The 18,585-nt window shown below is 37.8% G+C and overlaps 1 protein-coding gene across 12 annotated transcripts in view; it reads right to left on the bottom strand.

Moving 5' to 3' along the window:
- Window positions 1–18,585, bottom strand: part of HERC2 (HECT and RLD domain containing E3 ubiquitin protein ligase 2) — a 236,909-nt gene that overhangs the window by 78,163 nt on the left and 140,161 nt on the right. For 10 of the 12 annotated variants that reach the window (XR_015551576.1, XM_087428800.1, XM_087428792.1 and 7 more), the window contains 11 exons: window positions 17,815–17,957; window positions 14,266–14,533; window positions 13,980–14,116; window positions 13,381–13,479; window positions 11,419–11,587; window positions 11,200–11,340; window positions 9,527–9,635; window positions 9,269–9,408; window positions 2,971–3,161; window positions 2,084–2,189; window positions 1,904–1,995 (listed from right to left, as the gene is read on the bottom strand). Coding sequence is in view for 11 of the 12 variants with exons in the window: in XM_087428800.1 (XP_087284926.1) it covers window positions 1,904–1,995; window positions 2,084–2,189; window positions 2,971–3,161; window positions 9,269–9,408; window positions 9,527–9,635; window positions 11,200–11,340; window positions 11,419–11,587; window positions 13,381–13,479; window positions 13,980–14,116; window positions 14,266–14,533; window positions 17,815–17,957 (1,595 nt within the window). In the remaining variant the exon portion in view is untranslated. The remainder of the gene's footprint in view (window positions 1–1,903; window positions 1,996–2,083; window positions 2,190–2,970; window positions 3,162–9,268; window positions 9,409–9,526; window positions 9,636–11,199; window positions 11,341–11,418; window positions 11,588–13,380; window positions 13,480–13,979; window positions 14,117–14,265; window positions 14,534–17,814; window positions 17,958–18,585) is intronic. The other 2 variants (XM_087428795.1, XM_087428798.1) reach the window with 1 other exon arrangement.

Here is an 18,585-nt window from a genome sequence, read left to right as displayed (position 1 = left end):
TAAGAATTAAATGAAGTGCAAAGTGCAGGCATCATTTGAATCATGATTCACACAAACCAGGACATTTATGGGATAACTGGGAAAATTGAAACACTGGCTAGATATTGTATAATATTAAAGAATAATTGTTAGGTATGATAATGGCACTGTGGTTACATTTTTCAGTCTTTGTCAGAGATGAATATTGGAGTACACACTATTGAAATAAATTCATGTCTACAACTTGTTTTAAACACTCAAGGATAAAAAAAATGGGGGTGGGGGGGACACATGGAAGGAGATAGTGAAACACGATTGGCAAAAATGTTGATAATTGTTGAAGCTAGGTGATAGGTTTATGGGGGTTCAATATACTTTCTATTTCTGGTTATGTTAGAAAATTCCCATAACGAGCCATTTTTATAGGAAAGGCAATGCTAGAGAGTCCAGTAGCTTCACAGAAACGATATTATTCTAGTTCTTAAGTTAGTTGGAGAGATGGAGAGTGGATCATGAGTTTTCCAGTTACTCACAATGCTTCATATTTCTCATATATATGATAGACACTATTTTGTACTTATCAAATGTTATATAATAAATTGCTTTAAATTGAAAATTTATTGGATTAAAGTTGATACACCCTTTATGAATAATAATCTTAGTTGGCTACTGACAATTAAATCTGTAGTTATTAATTTACTTAAAATACAAAAACATTCAGGAGTATAATTAAGACATTAGACAAGCTGCATTTAGTTACCTAGCAATAAGTTAAATAAAATGCACTAAAATTCAATATTATCTTTTCTCAGAAAATTAATTAATTAATCAGTATATCACAAAATAGTTCAATGACATTCAAAAATGAATGTTGTCCCACATTTCTATTTATTAAAGATTGGAAGAAAATAAACAAAATAAAAATCTTTCAGTGTACAAAAAGGTTGGATCATCAAATCTTGGACCTGGGAAAAAGAGTTGGTATAGTCCAATAGACTCTAGATACAAGTTACCAACCTTTCACCCCTGAATAAAGTTAACCTATGGCTGTATATCAGCTTCTTTTAAGCAACAGACTGGGATCACCTTGAACTTGTCTGCCCTTATGTAGGCAGACCAAAAAAATAATAATAACAATAATGAACAGTGAACTGCATTTAAAAATTTAAAAATAAACTCACTTATAATAAACTTTAGATAAATAACAAGTCAATTATTTAATATCTTTATTCACTATCATTATACCAATTAAACAAGTCCTCATGAGACAACAGTATAGGTAGTACAAAAAACTGTTTTAATTTGTATTATTTTAAATATATTTAAATTAAAATAGTGTTGACATCTGTGTGGAAGGATTTACTGGAAGATGTGAGAGACAGTCTTACTGCTCTGTTAATGTACGGGTGCTGTTTAAAAGAATCTCCACCGATTCTCTTAGAATTTTCAAGAGATACAACAAACTTGGATTCATTTTGAAAATTACCTTATTACCAATCAAAACACACTGATAACTCAGCACTTCATGACAAGTTCAGCACTTGATGCCAACAGGTGTGAAAACAAAAAAGGAATTTCAGTGTCACATGTATGGTCAGAAAAAACCATTGCACACCAATAAATATTTAATGAACATGAAACTGCACTGGATACAAAAAGCAACCAGACATAACTGGTAACGACTTTGGTAGGAACATTTACCTCTACTTCTTACCAAAGATAGCGAGAATGAAATTTATTTTGTTTCCTTTTCAAGCTGATCTGATAAGCAGCAAATTCAAGTTGTGTACATGTCAACTTTTCAAATAAATACAATTAATTAAGGGAGAAAAATGGGCCAATGTTAGTACAGAAATGTTCAAAAAAAGTCACCTCCATTGTCATGTGCAAACCATCAAAGAGGAACACTATCAAACTCACTTACCTCTGTGCAGTCATTCAGAAGGGACACTGTGGTGTCAGTGGGGTTAATATTGATTGTCTTCAGTTCAATTAGATTATTTAGGGAATTTCCACCTAGGGGGAACAAAAGGGTAAAGGAATCAGATGAAATAGTTTTTATGGTATGATAGAAGATACTTTTTGAGTAAATTAATTCAATTACCTGACACCACAACCAGGGATGGCATGTAGCTACTGTCAGCAGGATCTACTATCATTTTTAACCTATGAACAAGAACATCTGGGAAAATCTCCAAACGAATCCAATGCTGTAAAAAAAAAATGCATTCTCAGTTAGTAAAATTCAGCTATATTTTAGCTACTAAAATATTATCACTAAAGCTTGAATCTACACGAGACTTTTTTTAATATATAATCTGGCATGAGACAGACAGAATTTGCCTTTAAGCTGGCAGAAACAAGAGTATTCTACGCCATCGCTTGCTTTTTAGAAGAAAGTCTCACTCTAAGCCCCAGAAACGTGTTCCACTCTAAGCCCCAGAAACGTGTTCCACTCTAAGCCCCAGAAACATGTTAATAAACTCCTCTTGACCTAGGATGGTCCCTTTATACCCATCAAGCAGTGGATCATAGAAAACACTAGAGTCAACATGGAGAAAAAGCCCCTCTCCAAGACTGACCTGCATGTCCAAATGATGGACACCCACATGTCAAGGCAATTATGATAGCATTCCAAACAGCAACACATATTTGTTAGGATATATTAGAAAAACTTCTAACCAGAAGAGAATCTGAACACATACATTTTATATGGGGGAGTAAAAAAACACCACCACCCTCTTACACCCTCTATCAATTGCTCAGTTAGATAAAATCTGTTACCTATATTGTTTAAAATCTCTGACAGTAAAAACTGGATGGTATACTACTCTGTAACTTTAAAATAATTATGAACTAAAATATAAAATGAGTACTGACAGGTGCCCTCACAGTATAACTTACTAGGTTTTTCAAACTTCATTTTGAAGCTCTAAAAGGCAAAGCCACCTAAATAAAAGTGGTTCTGGAAGTGCCCCCAGGAAACACTACCTTTCCTTGCGACCCAGAGGATTGCCAGCAGGGCTCGCTGCCGTCAATCAGACGAGAAGCCTGGTTCACGGAGGATGAGACATTCAGGCTCTTCACCATCCGGGACCAGCTGTCCAGCAGCATTCCTGGCTGACTGTTGTGACAACGCTTCAGCTGTTTTCCAGAACGGCCACAAAATATTGCAGACTGTCCTATTTAACGGTGGTGAAATAGTGTTAATACTTGTGGGGCAGAACCTTCACAACCAAGAAATAAAGAATATTACACAGTGATGAGCTTCTTACTTCAAGAAAAATATTAAGTTTTCAAATTAAAAGGAGCTAACAGATACCTAAAATGACTTCAAAAAACCTAGTCAAGGTATTTTATACCAATTTATGAGATGAAGTTCATATAATGCTATGATTTATTCCACTTGACTCTCTCAAGTAATAACAGAGTGATATATTTCCAGATGGAAGGACACATATAAGCGGGGCGGGGGGGGGGGGGAGTTTAGTAACAGTGCTTATAGAAAACGTTCTCATTAAAAATGCTTTTTATAAATGCAAAGCGAAACAAATTTGTAAAGAGTTTCTACTTCCATTAATGGCAAATCTGGAAATTCATCTAGCCCTCCCACTGAGGAGAGAACATTTCAAGATGAATAAAATTACAAAGTATCAGAGTTGACAAGACAGTAAAGAGATGAAAGGAAGTGTGCAGGTGAGCTACACTGCAGGTCAGAGGCTGCTTTTCCCGATGGTATTGTCAGTTTCTAAGAAGAGCCTCGAGAGGACGCATGGTACTTCTGACAGCCTCATGGGGGTATGGTGGCCAGGAACCACCAGGAGAGAATGGTATGGCCAGAGAAAAACCCACACTTGGGTTGGGATCCCCACAGGAAGAATCCTAAGAGTAAGGGTAAGAGTGAACTATGCAGGGTTGTTTTTTTGTTTGTTTTTACAGATTCCGCTCAGCATGAAATCATCTCGATCAATGAAACTGGTCTGAGGTAAGCCCAGAGAGTTACTTACCCCAATTATCTGGAGGACCAACCCTCTCTTCCCCAGTCTCTGAAGAAACATAATATCTTAGGCCTCAAACTGATTCAAGAAATAATTTTTTAAATACAACGCAAAGTGCATAAGGGCATATGAGGAGACAAGAAAACATAATTAAACACCACCAGAAATGATAGATGATAGAAACAGACCCCACAATTAGAGTTATAAGACACAGATTTTACAATAACTGTACTTACTATGTTCAAAAAGATAAGACATTAAATATTTCAGCAGAGAACTGGAAACTATTAAAAAAACAAACAAACAGAAAGACTAGGACTGTTAAATACAGTAATTAAAATTAAGAACTCAATGAAGAGATTTATCAGTAGACTAGACTCAGATGAAAAGAGAATTAGTAAAAAATATCTAGAAAGAAGAACTGAGGAGTAAAAATTTAGCAAACATAAATGAGAAGGTGAAAGACTTACAAGATAGAAATAAGGTCTAACACCAGCGAAAGAGGAGGCCCAATAGAAGAAGGAAGACAGAATAGGGCAGAGACAATATCTAAAGAAATACTGAATGACTGAAAATTTTCCAAAACTGACAAAAGATATCAAGCCACCAATTTTAAAAGCCCTACTTTGAAAGTTGCCGAGAGTAGATCTTAAATTTTCTCACCACATACACAAAAAAAGGTAATTATGTGAGGGGATGGATGTGTTAACTAACCTTTACTGTGGTAATCATTTTGCAATATATATGTGTATCAATTCATCACATTGAACACCTTAAATTTACACAATTTTGTATGTCAATTATAGCCCAAAAAAAGCTGGGCAAAATAAATAAAAATAAAAAAACCCTACTTACCCCCAAAAAAGATAAAGAAACACATCGCTGTACATATGTAAAATTTGTGTAAGATAAAAACAAAAGAATATCTCAAAGGCAGACTAAGGGAAAATACAAAGATTGATTAGCTTTTTAATGGAACAATAACTACACTTCCAGCTGACTTCAGCAGAAATAATATAAACCAAATTACAACAGAATAGTATTTTTAAAGAGCTGAAAGAAAATTCTCAGCAAAAATATTTTTCAAATAATGGAGAAATAAAGACATTTTCAGATACACAAAAACAGAATTCATAACCAAAGAGACATATTAAAGAAAATACTAGGGAATATTCTTCAGGCAGAAGAAAAATGATATTTGGAAAGTGAAAGATACAGAAAGAAACAGAGAAAAAGTACAATGTTAAGTATGTGAAAAAATCTAAACAAATACTGACTATAAACAGTAACAATAATGTGTCTGGTCTGGTTAAAAATGTACGTGTATAAAATTTTAAAACACGATAATAAAAACATAATTTAAATCAGAATGAGGGTAAATAAAGTTAAAGGGATCTATGGTCTTTGCATTGTTGAGGAAGAGGGTAAAAATACTAAATAATATGAGACTTTGATAAGTCAAAGAAGGATGTTACAATATCTTGAGTAACTGCTAATACTAAAAATGCGTATAACATATACACTACTAATATGGCATATAAATATACACTAAAAATATGTGTAACTTCTAAGCCAATAAGTGAGGGGGGAGTTGTGAAATAATGAAAAATACATCAGTCCAAAGAAAGGTGGAATGGAGAAAGGGGAACAGACAACAAGAGGACAAATAAAACACACCGAGAAGTTGGTCAATTTAAATAAAAGTGTATCAGTAATCGCCTTAAATGTAAATACCTAAATCATCCAATAAAATGACCCTAAATGTAAATCCTAAATGATCCAAACAAAAGATAAAGATCATCATATTGGAATTAAAAAAATACAACTATCTACAACTTACAAGAAATATATCTAAAATATGGTAATACAAAAAGGTTGAAGGCAAAAGGCTAGAAAAAGATACACTAAGCAAACACTAACTCAACCACAGAACTGTAGGAGACTTTCTTTTAGGCACACATAAAAAATTTATAAAATCCCATCATGTGCTGAGTCATATGATCATATGCAAGTTTCAGAAAATGCCAAAGATCAGAGTACAGACTCTTAATGCAATCATAAACCAGTAAGAAGATACCTAGAAAATGCTGATATGTTTGAAAATTTAAAAACCAATGAACACAAGAAAATAACTCCAAAGGAATTTAAAAAATACTGTGAAATGTATGTTAATGAAATATTACTACATATCAGTATTGTAGGATACAGCTTAAGCCTTAAAGATAAACTTAAAATTTTAAGTTTATATATTAGAAAAGATGAAAGTGAAAAATTAATGAGCTCAGCATTCACCTCAAGAGGACAGAAACAAAAAATCAACCTAAACCCAAATTCCATAGGAAAAAGAAAGAAACAATAAAGATACGAGAGACAGCAAATCAAAGCCAAAAGTCAGTTCTTTGAAAAGACTACTTAAATTTGTAAACCCATGGCAGGCTGATCAAGAAAAAACAAGAAAGTATTCAAAGTTAGGCTTGAAAAGGAGATAGCTCTACAGATTCTACAGCTCTCCCACATAAAGATAAGAGAATCTTGCAAATTAGGACTAGAAAAGAATTTCCTCAACATGATAAAGGCCATTATGAAAATCTCACAGCTAACATCATACTCAATGGTGAAAGATCGAAGGATTTCCCCCTAAGATCAGGAGCGAGATGAAGATGCCACCTTTGCCACTTCTAGTCAACAAAGTACTGGAAGATCTCGCTGAAGCAATAAGGGGAGGAAAAAGAAATAGAAGGCATCCAAATTGGAAAGGAAGAGGTAAAACTATCTCTGTTCACAGATGACATGTTCATATATGTATGCTTTAGAGTTCAAGAATCCACACCAAAAAACCTGTCAGAGCTAATAAACAAATTCTGCAAAGTGGCTGGATATAAATTCAACACACAAAATATGTTGAAAACGTGTAGTGTATATGTATAGTGTGTATTTCTCTACACTAGCAACAAACATACCAAAAAGGAAATTAAGAAAACAATTCTCTTTAAAATTGCATGAAAAACAAATACTTAGGAATAAATTTAACCAAGAAGGCACAAGACTTGTACAGTCATGCATTACTTAACAACGGGGACATGTTCTGAGAAATGCGACGTTAGGTAATTTCGTCGTTGTGTCAAGTTCATAGAGTATACTTACACAAACCTAGATGGTATAGCCCACTACAGATCTAGGCTACATGATACTAATCTCATGGGACTACCATAGTATACACCGTCTGTCATTGACCAAAACACTGTTATGCCACACACGACTGTACACTGAAAATCACAAAACGTTGCTGAAAGAAATTTAAAAAGATCTAAGTAGATGGAAAGACATCCCTTGTTCATGGATTGGAAGACTTAATATTATCAAAATGACAGTTTCACCCAAAGTGATATACAGATTCAATTCAATGCAATTCCTATCGAAATATTGTTTTTTAAAGAAGTAGAAAAATCATCTAAAAATTCATAATGAATTTCAAGGAACACCAAATAGCCAAAACAACCTTGTAAAAGAAAGATTTCACATTTCCCAATTTCAAAACTTAACTGGCAAAGCTATCCTAATCACAATGGTGCGGTACTGGCATATGGACAGGCAAATAGACCAATGGAATAGAATTGACAGCCCAGAAATAAACTCTCACATCTAGGGTCAACTGATTTTCAAAAAGGCTGCCAAGATCATTCAATGTGAAAGGACAGTCTTTTCAACAAATAGTGCTGGGAAAACTGGATACACAAGTAAAAGAATGAAATTGGACCCTCACATTATACCATATACAAAAACTAAAGTAGATCAAAAACCTAAATTTAAGAGCTAAAACTACAAACCTCTTAGAAAGAAACACAGAGGCTAATCTTCATGACTTTGGATTTAGCAATGGTTCCTTAAATTAAAAGCAAAAGCAAATATGACCTGAAATGCACAGGCAACAAAAGAAAAAAACAAATAAATTGGACTTCATTAAAATTTAAAACTTTTGTGCATCACAGGATCCCATCAAGAGGGAAAAGATAAACCACAGAATAGGATAAAATATTTGCAAATCATATATCTGATAAAGGTTTAATATCCAGAATATATAAGGGACTCCTACAACTCAACATCAAAAATTTAAAAATGGGCAAAGGACTTGATAGACATGCCCTCAAAAAAGATATACAAATGGCCAAAAAGCACATGAAGAGAGGCTCAGTGTCATTTGTCATTAGGGAAACACAAATCAAAATCACAGTAAGATATTACATTTCACCCATCAGGACGGCTGTAACAAAAAAAAAAAAAAGTGGAGAATAACAAATGTTGGGGAGGACATGAAGAAATTGGAACCCTCACACATTGCTGGTGGGAATATAAAATGATGCAGCCACTGTGGAGAACATTTTGACAGTTCCTCAAAAAGTTAAACAAAGCTACCACACGACCCTCCAATTTCAATGCTAGTTTTGAAAATAGGGACTCAAACAGATTTCTACACCAATGCTCACAGCAACGTTGTTCACAAAAGCCAAAAGGTAGAAACAACCAAAATGTCCATTAATAGATGAATGTATAAAGAAACTGTGATATATACATACAATGGAATATTACTCAGCCATAAAAAGAAATGAAGTTCTGACACATGCTACCTGAACCCTGGTAGCATGAACCCTGAAAACATAATGCTAAGTGAAATAAGCCGGATACAAAAGGACAAATTTTCCATGCTTCCACCTCTGTGAAATACCTAGAGTCATCAAATTCATAGAGACATAAAGCAGATTAGAGGTTACCAGGGACTGGGGGAGGGGAGAATGGGGAATTATCACTTAATGGGTACAGTTTCTGTTTGGAGTGGTGAAAAAGTTTTGGAAATAGATAACGGTGACAGTTGTGCTATATTCCCTGAATTGCACAGCTAAAAGTGATTAAAATGGCAAATTTTATGTTGTATATATCTGCCACAATAAAAAAATATATTAGAAGACAGACAAATAAAAAGACTCACTCTCCATCTATCCAATTCCAGACCCCATGCAATGAAACAGTTTCCTGAGATCCTTTTAACACTCTTCATGGAAATACAAGCAAACAAACCCTATTATTCTAATTCCCACGGCCCCTCATTGCTAGAAAAAAAAGATAGCAAGTCATCAGTGAGTAGGACCATCTTTCCTGTTTCACCGTGCACAATGTACACTGCTCATCATATAAATATGAACTTTAAAAGAGCAAAATTAAATACATTCGTGCCCCAAATAATTCTCATTAATAATATTTTTGATGAGAGAGAGAACGTAACCATTCTACCATACCTGGTTCATTTATTCTGCCAAATGTATGCCTAGTGTTGTGTTTTCTGGTCTTGAAACACGTTTCACAAAAATCAAAGTCATCACAGTTTCTGCATTTGAATCTAGATCCATTGATAGGAAACATCTGACAGCCATCACACCTATTTTTAAAATAGCCATTGAGTTGATGAGAAAAAGATGATGTCATTTATTAAACTTAATTCCAAAGAAAACCATTCCTCTCAAAACAAAACTAGCAATGTAAAAAAGATAACTCACGTAACCCCAGGATGAACACTAGGCACCAACTCCATTTCTGATAACAGGCCGGTCCAGTGAGACTGTTGAGGAAAGTCGACAATGACATCTTTTCCATTGGCACTGAAAGCTAGGGCAGAACAGAAATTGCCTGAAACATCTTTATCACCAATAAAAACCTAAAATTAAATAAAACTATACCTAGCCATGTGACATTATATATCAGTTACTTATGTTTTACAAAGAGTACTTATCCTTTAGAGACACATACTAAGATACTTATGGATGAACTAACACATGATGTCAGTCAGGGATTAGCTTCAAAGTAACTGAGGGAAGGGTCATAGCTGAAACAACTTTGGCCAGGAGTTGACAATTGTTGAAGCCAGGTTATGGGTATATGGAGGCTCATTATGCTAGACTCTCTACTTTTGTATATGTTTGAAATTTTCCACAATAAACAGGTTTGTTTGTTTTTAATTACACCAAGTCAAAACTCCATTTAGTATCTTAGGGAATAAAACTCACGTTAATAACGTTAAGACATCTCTTGTCCTTTGGGTAAGAGCACTCTGCTACTTAAAACATTAACTTCTCAACCAAGTTCCTGTTTTTAAAATTTATCTTTGTTTTAATTTGTAAAACTTTTAAGAATCTCTTAAGAAAAATGTTAAACTCAAGCAAAAAGTTAAATAAGCCATTTGTTCTTATGTAACTGAGAAACACTAACACCCCTATCCACTGGGGAAGCACCACCATTGTGGCCTTTTTTAATCTAAGCCATTTGATAGTAAGAGAGTTTTCTACAAGGCTCAAAACAAAATAAAACAAAACATGATCTCTTTATGACTTCGAAAGAGTTTAAAAATAAAATAAAACCACATGCCTATTTAATTATTTCTCATGCAATTGTTAAAATGGACATAGTTTGCCTTCTAAAGTGTACCACGTAGTTGAGGAGAATTTCGTGTTTCCAGTTCCTAACTCCATCTCTATTTCTTAAATTCAACCCTAAATTTCTATACAGCATTAAAAAAAAGAGAAAAGCAGTCTCTGACCACAGGAGCTAGCCTGACACTCAGATATAGGCCATTTGGCAGAATGACTGACAGAACACCAACATCAGACAAGGCCACCTTGTGACTGTGATGGATTCAGACAAAAACAAAAACCACTCCTCAGTCGTGTCTGATCAAGTCCAAATCTAATCCAAACCACAAACATGACCAGCCGCCCCTGTCCTGGCTAATGGAAACAACTTGCCAATTGTAAATTCATCCTAGCTCCAGGATTAAGATATTTATTTACTTAGATAGCCGGTCTTCGATATTTATTTATATAAGACACCTAGTCTTAGAGTTTATTAAGATATCCAGTCTTAGAATTACCCTGCTTCCTTGCACCCTCCCCAAAATCCCCGACACAAGTCCCATTAGTCCTCTGTTACACCTGCTATGGAGATGCCCCATTTGCCAGGGCATGCATCCTCCCGAGTTGCAATGAGTTAATAAACCTGACTCTCTTCAACTACAGGTGTGTTTCTAGTCCAGAGGGCACTGACAAGCAAAAGAACACTACTTATATATCATAAAGTTTTCTTCACACTTGTTTTTCTAGACCTTGAATGAAAAAAAAGAGTTTATATTAGTTGATGAAAAGTTAACATTTGGAACTTTGTTCCCTATTAATATTACCTTTCACAACCCCCACACTTTGATGAGTCACGGATCCCCACTTGTATTTTGGTGTGGTGACTGAGGCTTTGACTCGAACTTTATCACCAATCTTGATGTGAGAAGGAGAACTTGGTGGAGGATAGCCTAGAGATTCCAACACTATAATTAGCATTCATTTCTGGGAACTCTGTTTCTAATGAAGAAAAAGCAAAAGAACTTAATAAAGAATGTGCTCACCAATAAGTTCCACGTGAATATACCTAACCCAGTAAGTGCCTCCTTTCTGCTGCCAATCACATTGCACGTTGAGGTCATGTAATCCATCTCTATCCAGTTTGATAACTTTGCCCACGTCTCCTTCACACACTTCTTCATATGTCCGACAGCATCTAACCATCATTCCCACCTACAATTAAAATTAAATTAAAAATCCAGCCCAGTGAATAAGTAGCATTATTCTATTCCTAAGAAAGGATCTCCTCTAGCACAAAGCGTGTGCTCTCAATATCATTTTACACTAAGTGGAACTAGGGATCTTTAGAAAACTTGCTGGCTTGCTGTCTGGGGCAGGAAATATATAAGATGAGCCTGGATCAACTTGTGCCATAAAGCAAAGGAGCTAGCAAAGATTAATGGGTTCACCCAAAAGGACAGTCTTCTCAAGAGAAATAATGGCTAAAACATATCAAATTCCTAACAGACAATAAATACATCATCATAATAATAAACAAAACAAAGGTTCCTGGTCACCTTTATTAAGTACCAGAGCACCAATTCACCATTCTGAAAATTGATAAAGCCAAAGAAACAAACAAACAAAAAAAACAAGCATTTATTCTGCCATTCCTATACAAACTATATTATAAAGAGTGGCCAAAGCCGATAAGCAAGGTTTCTTCAAAGAACAGAACTCGAGCTAAAAAATTTGGAAGGGATGACCAAGTTAGAAAAGCACTACTGTGCAACCCCTCCTGATGGGCCTAGGTGATTACACTAAAGGCTACTGAAGCGCCGAGATGAACAATTAATAGAGAACTTCTTAATGGATGGAGCAGGCTGACAAGATCTATCCCAGCGACACTGCACACTGGTCCACATAACGCATTCTTGCCTAAGACGAAGCCTGAGTCCAGTCACCCTCCAGCTCTCACTCTGACTTGATAGGAAATGCAGAGGAGGGAGGAAGATGTGGGCCAACATAGTTTCAGCTACAAGTAACTGGCATGAAAAGGAAAAAATGAGGGAGACACTGTTCTAGGTTAAAAAGACACTTCAGAGACACATCACCCACACGTAAGGTGTATAATATTTGCGTCCAAATTCAAAAAAATTATTGTAAAAACCATTTTTGAGAAAACGGGGAAAATTTGAGCAAGCATTGAATATGAGATGATATTAAGGAATTACTGTTTATTTGTTAGGTAATGTTAGGTAACAGTAATGTCATTATGTTAAAAATAAACTCCTTTATCTATTAGGAATACATACTGACATATTTACAGGTGAAATGAGATGATTTCTGGGATTTTCTCTGAAGTACACTAACAGAAAAGAATTAAAACAAGAAAAGATTTAAGGTGGAAAAAGGACTATATAAAAAGCAAAACTAGACTTAAAATTAGATGGCAGTGAGAATGATATGAGAAAAGCAAGCAAAAATAGATTAAAGTGTCCACAATGGGAACAGTGGACAAGCACATGTCTCTGTGTCCCATCACTGTGGACAAGCCACCTTTTGCTCTTGGCCCCTCCTGCTCCTCTCCTGCTCCTCTGTTCTCTGCTCACTCGGCTCCAGCAACAGTGGCCTCCCTGCTGGGTGCTGCACACACCAGATGTGCTCTCTCTTGCCAGGCCTCTGACTTTCCCAGTAGCTGCTGAGCCAGCCCCTCAACACCCCGCAAGCCTGTGCACCCAGCTCACTTCTCAACACCGCTTGCCCCCACCACTGATCCCACTCCCTCTCTACCTCCCATACCTCCCATCCCTCTAGTCCGCTCTCTCTCATTTCCACAGTATGCACCACCTTCTAATAAATTATAGTCTGTTTGCCAGGTTTGATTACTATCTGTCTTTCACATCTAGAATGCAGGCTCCCTGAGGGCAGGGACCTCTGTCCACTGACGCTTGGCACATAGGAGATGCTCAAACATTTGCTCAATGAAAACCTGAGCAAGGCTCCTGCCTAAGACAATTACTCACCTGAATATTCTCTCTCACATACACAGCATAATCATCATTACTCAAGAAATCAGCTCGCTTTTTGTAAGTTTGGCTCTCCGTTACAACAGCACTAGTAGACTACAAAAGATAAAGACAGCTTTTTAAAATGGTGAACCAGATAAAGCTACTTAAAAACAAAGTATGTGAAATCTATAATATTAAAAACTGAACTATCAAATACTGTATTTTCACTATAAAAATCTTCACTTAAAAAAGATTAATAGTAATAGCACAGAAAGCAGAAATGAATCTCAAAAGCTACCAACATAGAAAATTTCTGAAGCATTTCCAAATTAATCCCATAAAACAATTTACTCAAGTCAGAAATCAGTGTGTCACATAAAACATGATTTTTTAATGAAGTATCTTCAAATGACAACCCAACATCATTAGATGTTTCAGCAAAGGTCTGTTTTAAAGCTAAAAGTAATTAAGGCACAGAAAACCCAGTCAGCACTTAGTAGTTTTGTTATGTGCCCAGCAGAACTGTAGAGAGGCCCCATGGAGCAGCGCAGAGGAACCCAGAGCACAGACTAGGCAGACACGAGCACAGGGGTGGCCGCAGGGGAAGCACTGACCATAGCGTAGGCTGTGTCGTCCACATCCTCCACCACCTCCTCATCTGAACACTCCTCAGACCCTGTGTCTGCATCTGAGAGATCTGTGACCTGCACATCGGCGTGGTCCAGCAGCCATCCAACCAAGGCCTCCACGCCTACAAGCAAACACATACAGCGCATCCACAGTGAGGACTCATAGCACCTGCCTGCCCAAAGGGCCTCTGATGTTGGTATTGCAAGATAAACCTACAAACAAACAGGGGTGGGAATGTTAAGCGAAACATCCACAAGGAAAATGCAGTACCTGGTAAGCCAGCAGCATTCCCAGAGGCACCAGTGAGCGACTTCAGCGCAAACTCTATGTTCCTTCTCGGAAATCCCATTTCCATGAGTTGAACCACAATAGGCAGAGCAGGAACAGGTGACTGCTTGCGCTTCTTTGCTCTGACAGGGCGAACATGCTGCACAGGGACAGGCGTCGTGGCCTCACTGGAGCTGCAGTCTTCAAACACCGGGCTCGATGGGTGAGTGGACTCCACAGCCAAACACTGACACACAGCCAACGCGGCAGCCTGAGGAAACAAGAGTGGAGCCGGGAGGTCTGTAGAAGTCAGGTGACTCAAGCAGTCTAAGAAAATGGAAATTATGGACTTCTACTATGAACTGCAGTGCAGAAGTAGGGAAAACACAGACTTACACGTGTATTTTAAAATGAATGGATAAAACATGTTAAAAAACGACAGACAAGTTTCATAGTTTAATGCAGAGGGGAGACTTGGTGGCCACATAACTCCTGCTTCAGCACATACGGAGCCTAGTAGATTAGCCAATTATCAATGTCCATTAAGGGAACCTTCACAGCAGCCCTAAGCTCTGAGTGTGAAACAAGCTGTGTAGAGTGAGAGGGGCCCGATGGGACAGAATGAAAGGCATCCTCCCCCCATCTCTCTGGGACCAGGCAGTATCCACAGTCTCCTGCTCTCTTCTCTCTGTAAGATAGGCCAGAGATGACAGGGGACTCTCTCATATACCACCAAATCAACTCTCAACAACTCAAGGGTAAAAGAACTGCTCTGGGATTAAACATGGTATAAAAAAACAAGGGAAATAAAAAATATTGGGAAACAAACTGCGACGACTCCATGAACACATGCATCTCTGGGGTCTGCAGGTGGGTCCCTACCTCCAGCACACTCTGATCCACTTGCACCTCTCTGTTCCTCATCTCCAGATGCTCTCAGAGCACCTAAGATTTGCTATTGTTTTTAACAGAGCATGTGAAGAAGGAATTAGGAAGAAACTGAGGACACCAATGAGCCCTCCAGTGCTTAGGAAGTGTCAAGGCCTAGGGTTTTGCTGTGAAGACTAAGTAACTCGGAAGAGACCAGCTTCATCCTAAAAGCTTACAATTCAGAACCAGACTGAGCTAGGAGTTCTGGTTCCGGTAATGGGGAGTTAGCGTGTACTGGATTAAACCTCTGCTGATGATAACTATGAACTCTGGATAAAATATTTTTAAAAACTGCTTGAAGGCACTGGAGAACAGCCAAAGCAATCAAAACTGGAACAGGTGCAATCCTTGACATAAGGGAAGCCAGTAGGCAAGCTGCTGACAGAGGCAGTGTTATGGGACTGTAGTCAGAGGCTGAATTCAGGTTTGCCAGAGCAATTAGAAAATGAGGGAGGAACTACAGAGGGAAAAACCACAAAATGTACACACAGACTACCCTCAAATCCTTGGCTGATTCCAACTGAGCATGTCTGAGACTGCTGGAAGGCTGGAGGGATTTCTACAGCTGCCCAGTGCTGGGGAGACAGTTTGAGGTCCAAGTCCAACCAAGTTAGAGGGAGCTAGCTGATCAAGACGTCAAGGTTTCCACTGAAACCACAGAAGAAATTATGAAGCCCTTAGAATTAGGGACCAGGAAACCAGGACTAAGGGCAAAACAAAAACAGACCATCATTAAAAAGTCTAGAACCAAGCCTCCACAGGACTGAGGAGAACTGCCAGGTACTGAACCATCTTCGAGAATAAAATTCCACTTCCTCCAGAGGCAGCTGAGGGAACCCAGAGCCAATACAACATAATATCCAAAACTTCCAGAATACAATAAAAATTATTAGATACGTGAAGAAGCAGAACCCATAATTGACTATAATCAAGAGAAAAAACTGCCAATAGGAGCAGACCAACAGGTGGCCCAGGTGTTAGAATTAATTACGCTAAATTTATTGTTTGCTATCAGAAATACGTTTTAAAGTATACAGACACATGTAAGGGGTGAAGAGATGGGAACTGTCAGGAGAGATATAAAACTATAAAATAAGAGGCAAATGGAAATATGAGATATGAAAACATAAAATAAAGCATTTCTTGCAGGGATTTACAGCAGATTAGACCCGACAAAGCAGACACTCTGATCTTAAAAACATAGCAAATACAAATTAACCAAGCAAAAAAGATTAAAAAATAATAAACTCACTAACAGTCTAACAGATGTATAATGGTAGCCTTAGAAAAAAACAAAAAGAGAGTGGGACAGGAAAAAATATAATGGCCAAAAAGTTTTCAAATTTGGTGGTGAAAAAAAAAAACAAGCCAGAAATGCAAGTAACTTCAGCAAATCCCACAGAGGATGGGGGAAAGAAACACACACACACACACAAGCACATCTTAGTCAAATTGCAGAAAATATTAAATGCAGCCAAAGGAAAAAAGGCCATTTCATAGAGAAGAATAAGAATGTTGGCTTAATTTCCATCAGAATCAATGGAGACAAAACAATGGATGATTTCTCTTCAGTACAACAGCCATTCCCAATTCTTAAAGGACAACTGTTGCCTTCTGCATCATTCCTCTTAGCACTGGGCACCACCAGCGTGATTCTGGGGTGCACTCCGCCAACACCCTTCTTCATTACTCAGTGTCCTCTTATCATCTCTACAGATGACTGGAAACACCACCACACTTGAACCTGATCTCTCATCTTAGAGGGTTTCAGACCTGACAAGTAGTTGGCATTCGGGCCAGGTCAGAAAAGGCATTACATTTCCTTCCCTCCTACCCTATGCCCAGCATTTCCTGCCCTCTCCCTTGCACCCCACCGTCTTCCTACACTCTGCGACTGCTATTAGCCCTGCCACTGGCCTGACACAGCTGCCTCCTCATTCTGGATCCCGCCTCCCCTCAGGGTCTTGGTTGCTGAGGATTTCTATTAGGGTACTTTCTGCCAGCCAAATTGAGCACTCAAGGTTTTGATTTTGTCTTTGATATTTTACCCAGAATTTTTTATGTATTACCTAGCAAGAAGGATATTTTAAAATACCTAGCCTTCCATGTTGCAGGCCATGAAAGTTCCCATCACTCTTAGACCCGGTCCCATGTCATCTCTTCTATGGGAACGTGTCCACAATCCCGGCCCCCAGACACATGTGCTCCGAAATAGGGTGAGGACCAAGAGCCTGGCAACAATAGAGTGTTCCTACGAAAGACTTTGGAGCAAGTGACACAAACAAGCCTGTGCAATATTCCTAAGTCTAATGGGGCTCCTTCGATAGTAATATTTCCTGGGAAAAGATCCCTCCACCAATATTTGAGCATCTGACCCATGTTGAATCTAGTTAATTTTTTCAAATAATTCACACAAATTCAAAATAAGGTTAAACTTCAATGCATTCATTCTCTAACTAGTATAATATTCTATGACAAATATGGTTAAAGCTTAACTAGTCATAAGAATTATTTTGGCATATCATTTAAAATTCAGAATCTATCCTTAAGAAAATACGCATCTAGGAAAGAAGTTCACAATTTACTGCACCGGATTAAAACTGCCAAGGCTGCCAAATGTACCTCAAGCTCCTGTTTGTCAAATATTGCCTTCACCGGGGATGGCTGGGTGGCTGAGGCCAGTAACTGCTGCAGGAGGATCATTGGGGGCTGTGGCCCTTCAGGAGACATGTCCCCAAGGTCAGGGGACGCAGCTGCTCCATCATCTGAATTTAAAAACAAAATATGCATGTGTTATATTTTCAACTGCAAGCATCTCTACTATTAAAGATAACGCATTGAGCGTGTTAAACCACATAAGATTTCTACCTCTTCAAGAGCTACACTACCAAAATCTTCAAGGCTGAGATACCAAAAACTAGCCTCCGAAGAATTTTCCACTCTCTCCTTTTTGGCCTCTGTCCTTCATTAGTTCACCTGTCTCCTTAGAGCCAACAAAAGCTGCCTCCCAGATTTCTGACCAAGGGCATCAGACACTCTCTTTCCTAGTGCTTGTTCACTCCTTCAGTCACCCCTAACATGGACACTCCCAAGCGTGTACTTCTAGTCCTGGCTTTTCCTGTAACTTTGTTCAGACCATAAACTGATACCAATACCAAATCTGCCATGGGGTCAGGGTGTTATCCTTTTGTCTGTTTTAATCTGAGGAGCTTAGGGTGAGGCAGTTAGCACTTCCCATTTGCTCCAGACTCACTGACACCCGGTGCCTCAAGCCAAGTCACTCTCACCTAGCATGTGGGTTTACTGGTTTGGTTTGGTGATAACTTCTACTAATCCTCTAGACCAGGGGCTGGAAATCTTTCTTTTTTTTTTTTTTAATTATTTATTTATTTA

This window comes from Ceratotherium simum, chromosome 3 (genome assembly GCF_057802395.1).
Source record: "Ceratotherium simum simum isolate JZ-2026a chromosome 3, ASM5780239v1, whole genome shotgun sequence".
NCBI classification, from domain to species: Eukaryota; Metazoa; Chordata; class Mammalia; order Perissodactyla; family Rhinocerotidae; genus Ceratotherium; species Ceratotherium simum.
The sequence above is the reverse complement of the archived record's forward strand: the minus strand, read 5'-3'. Positions and strand labels throughout refer to the sequence as shown.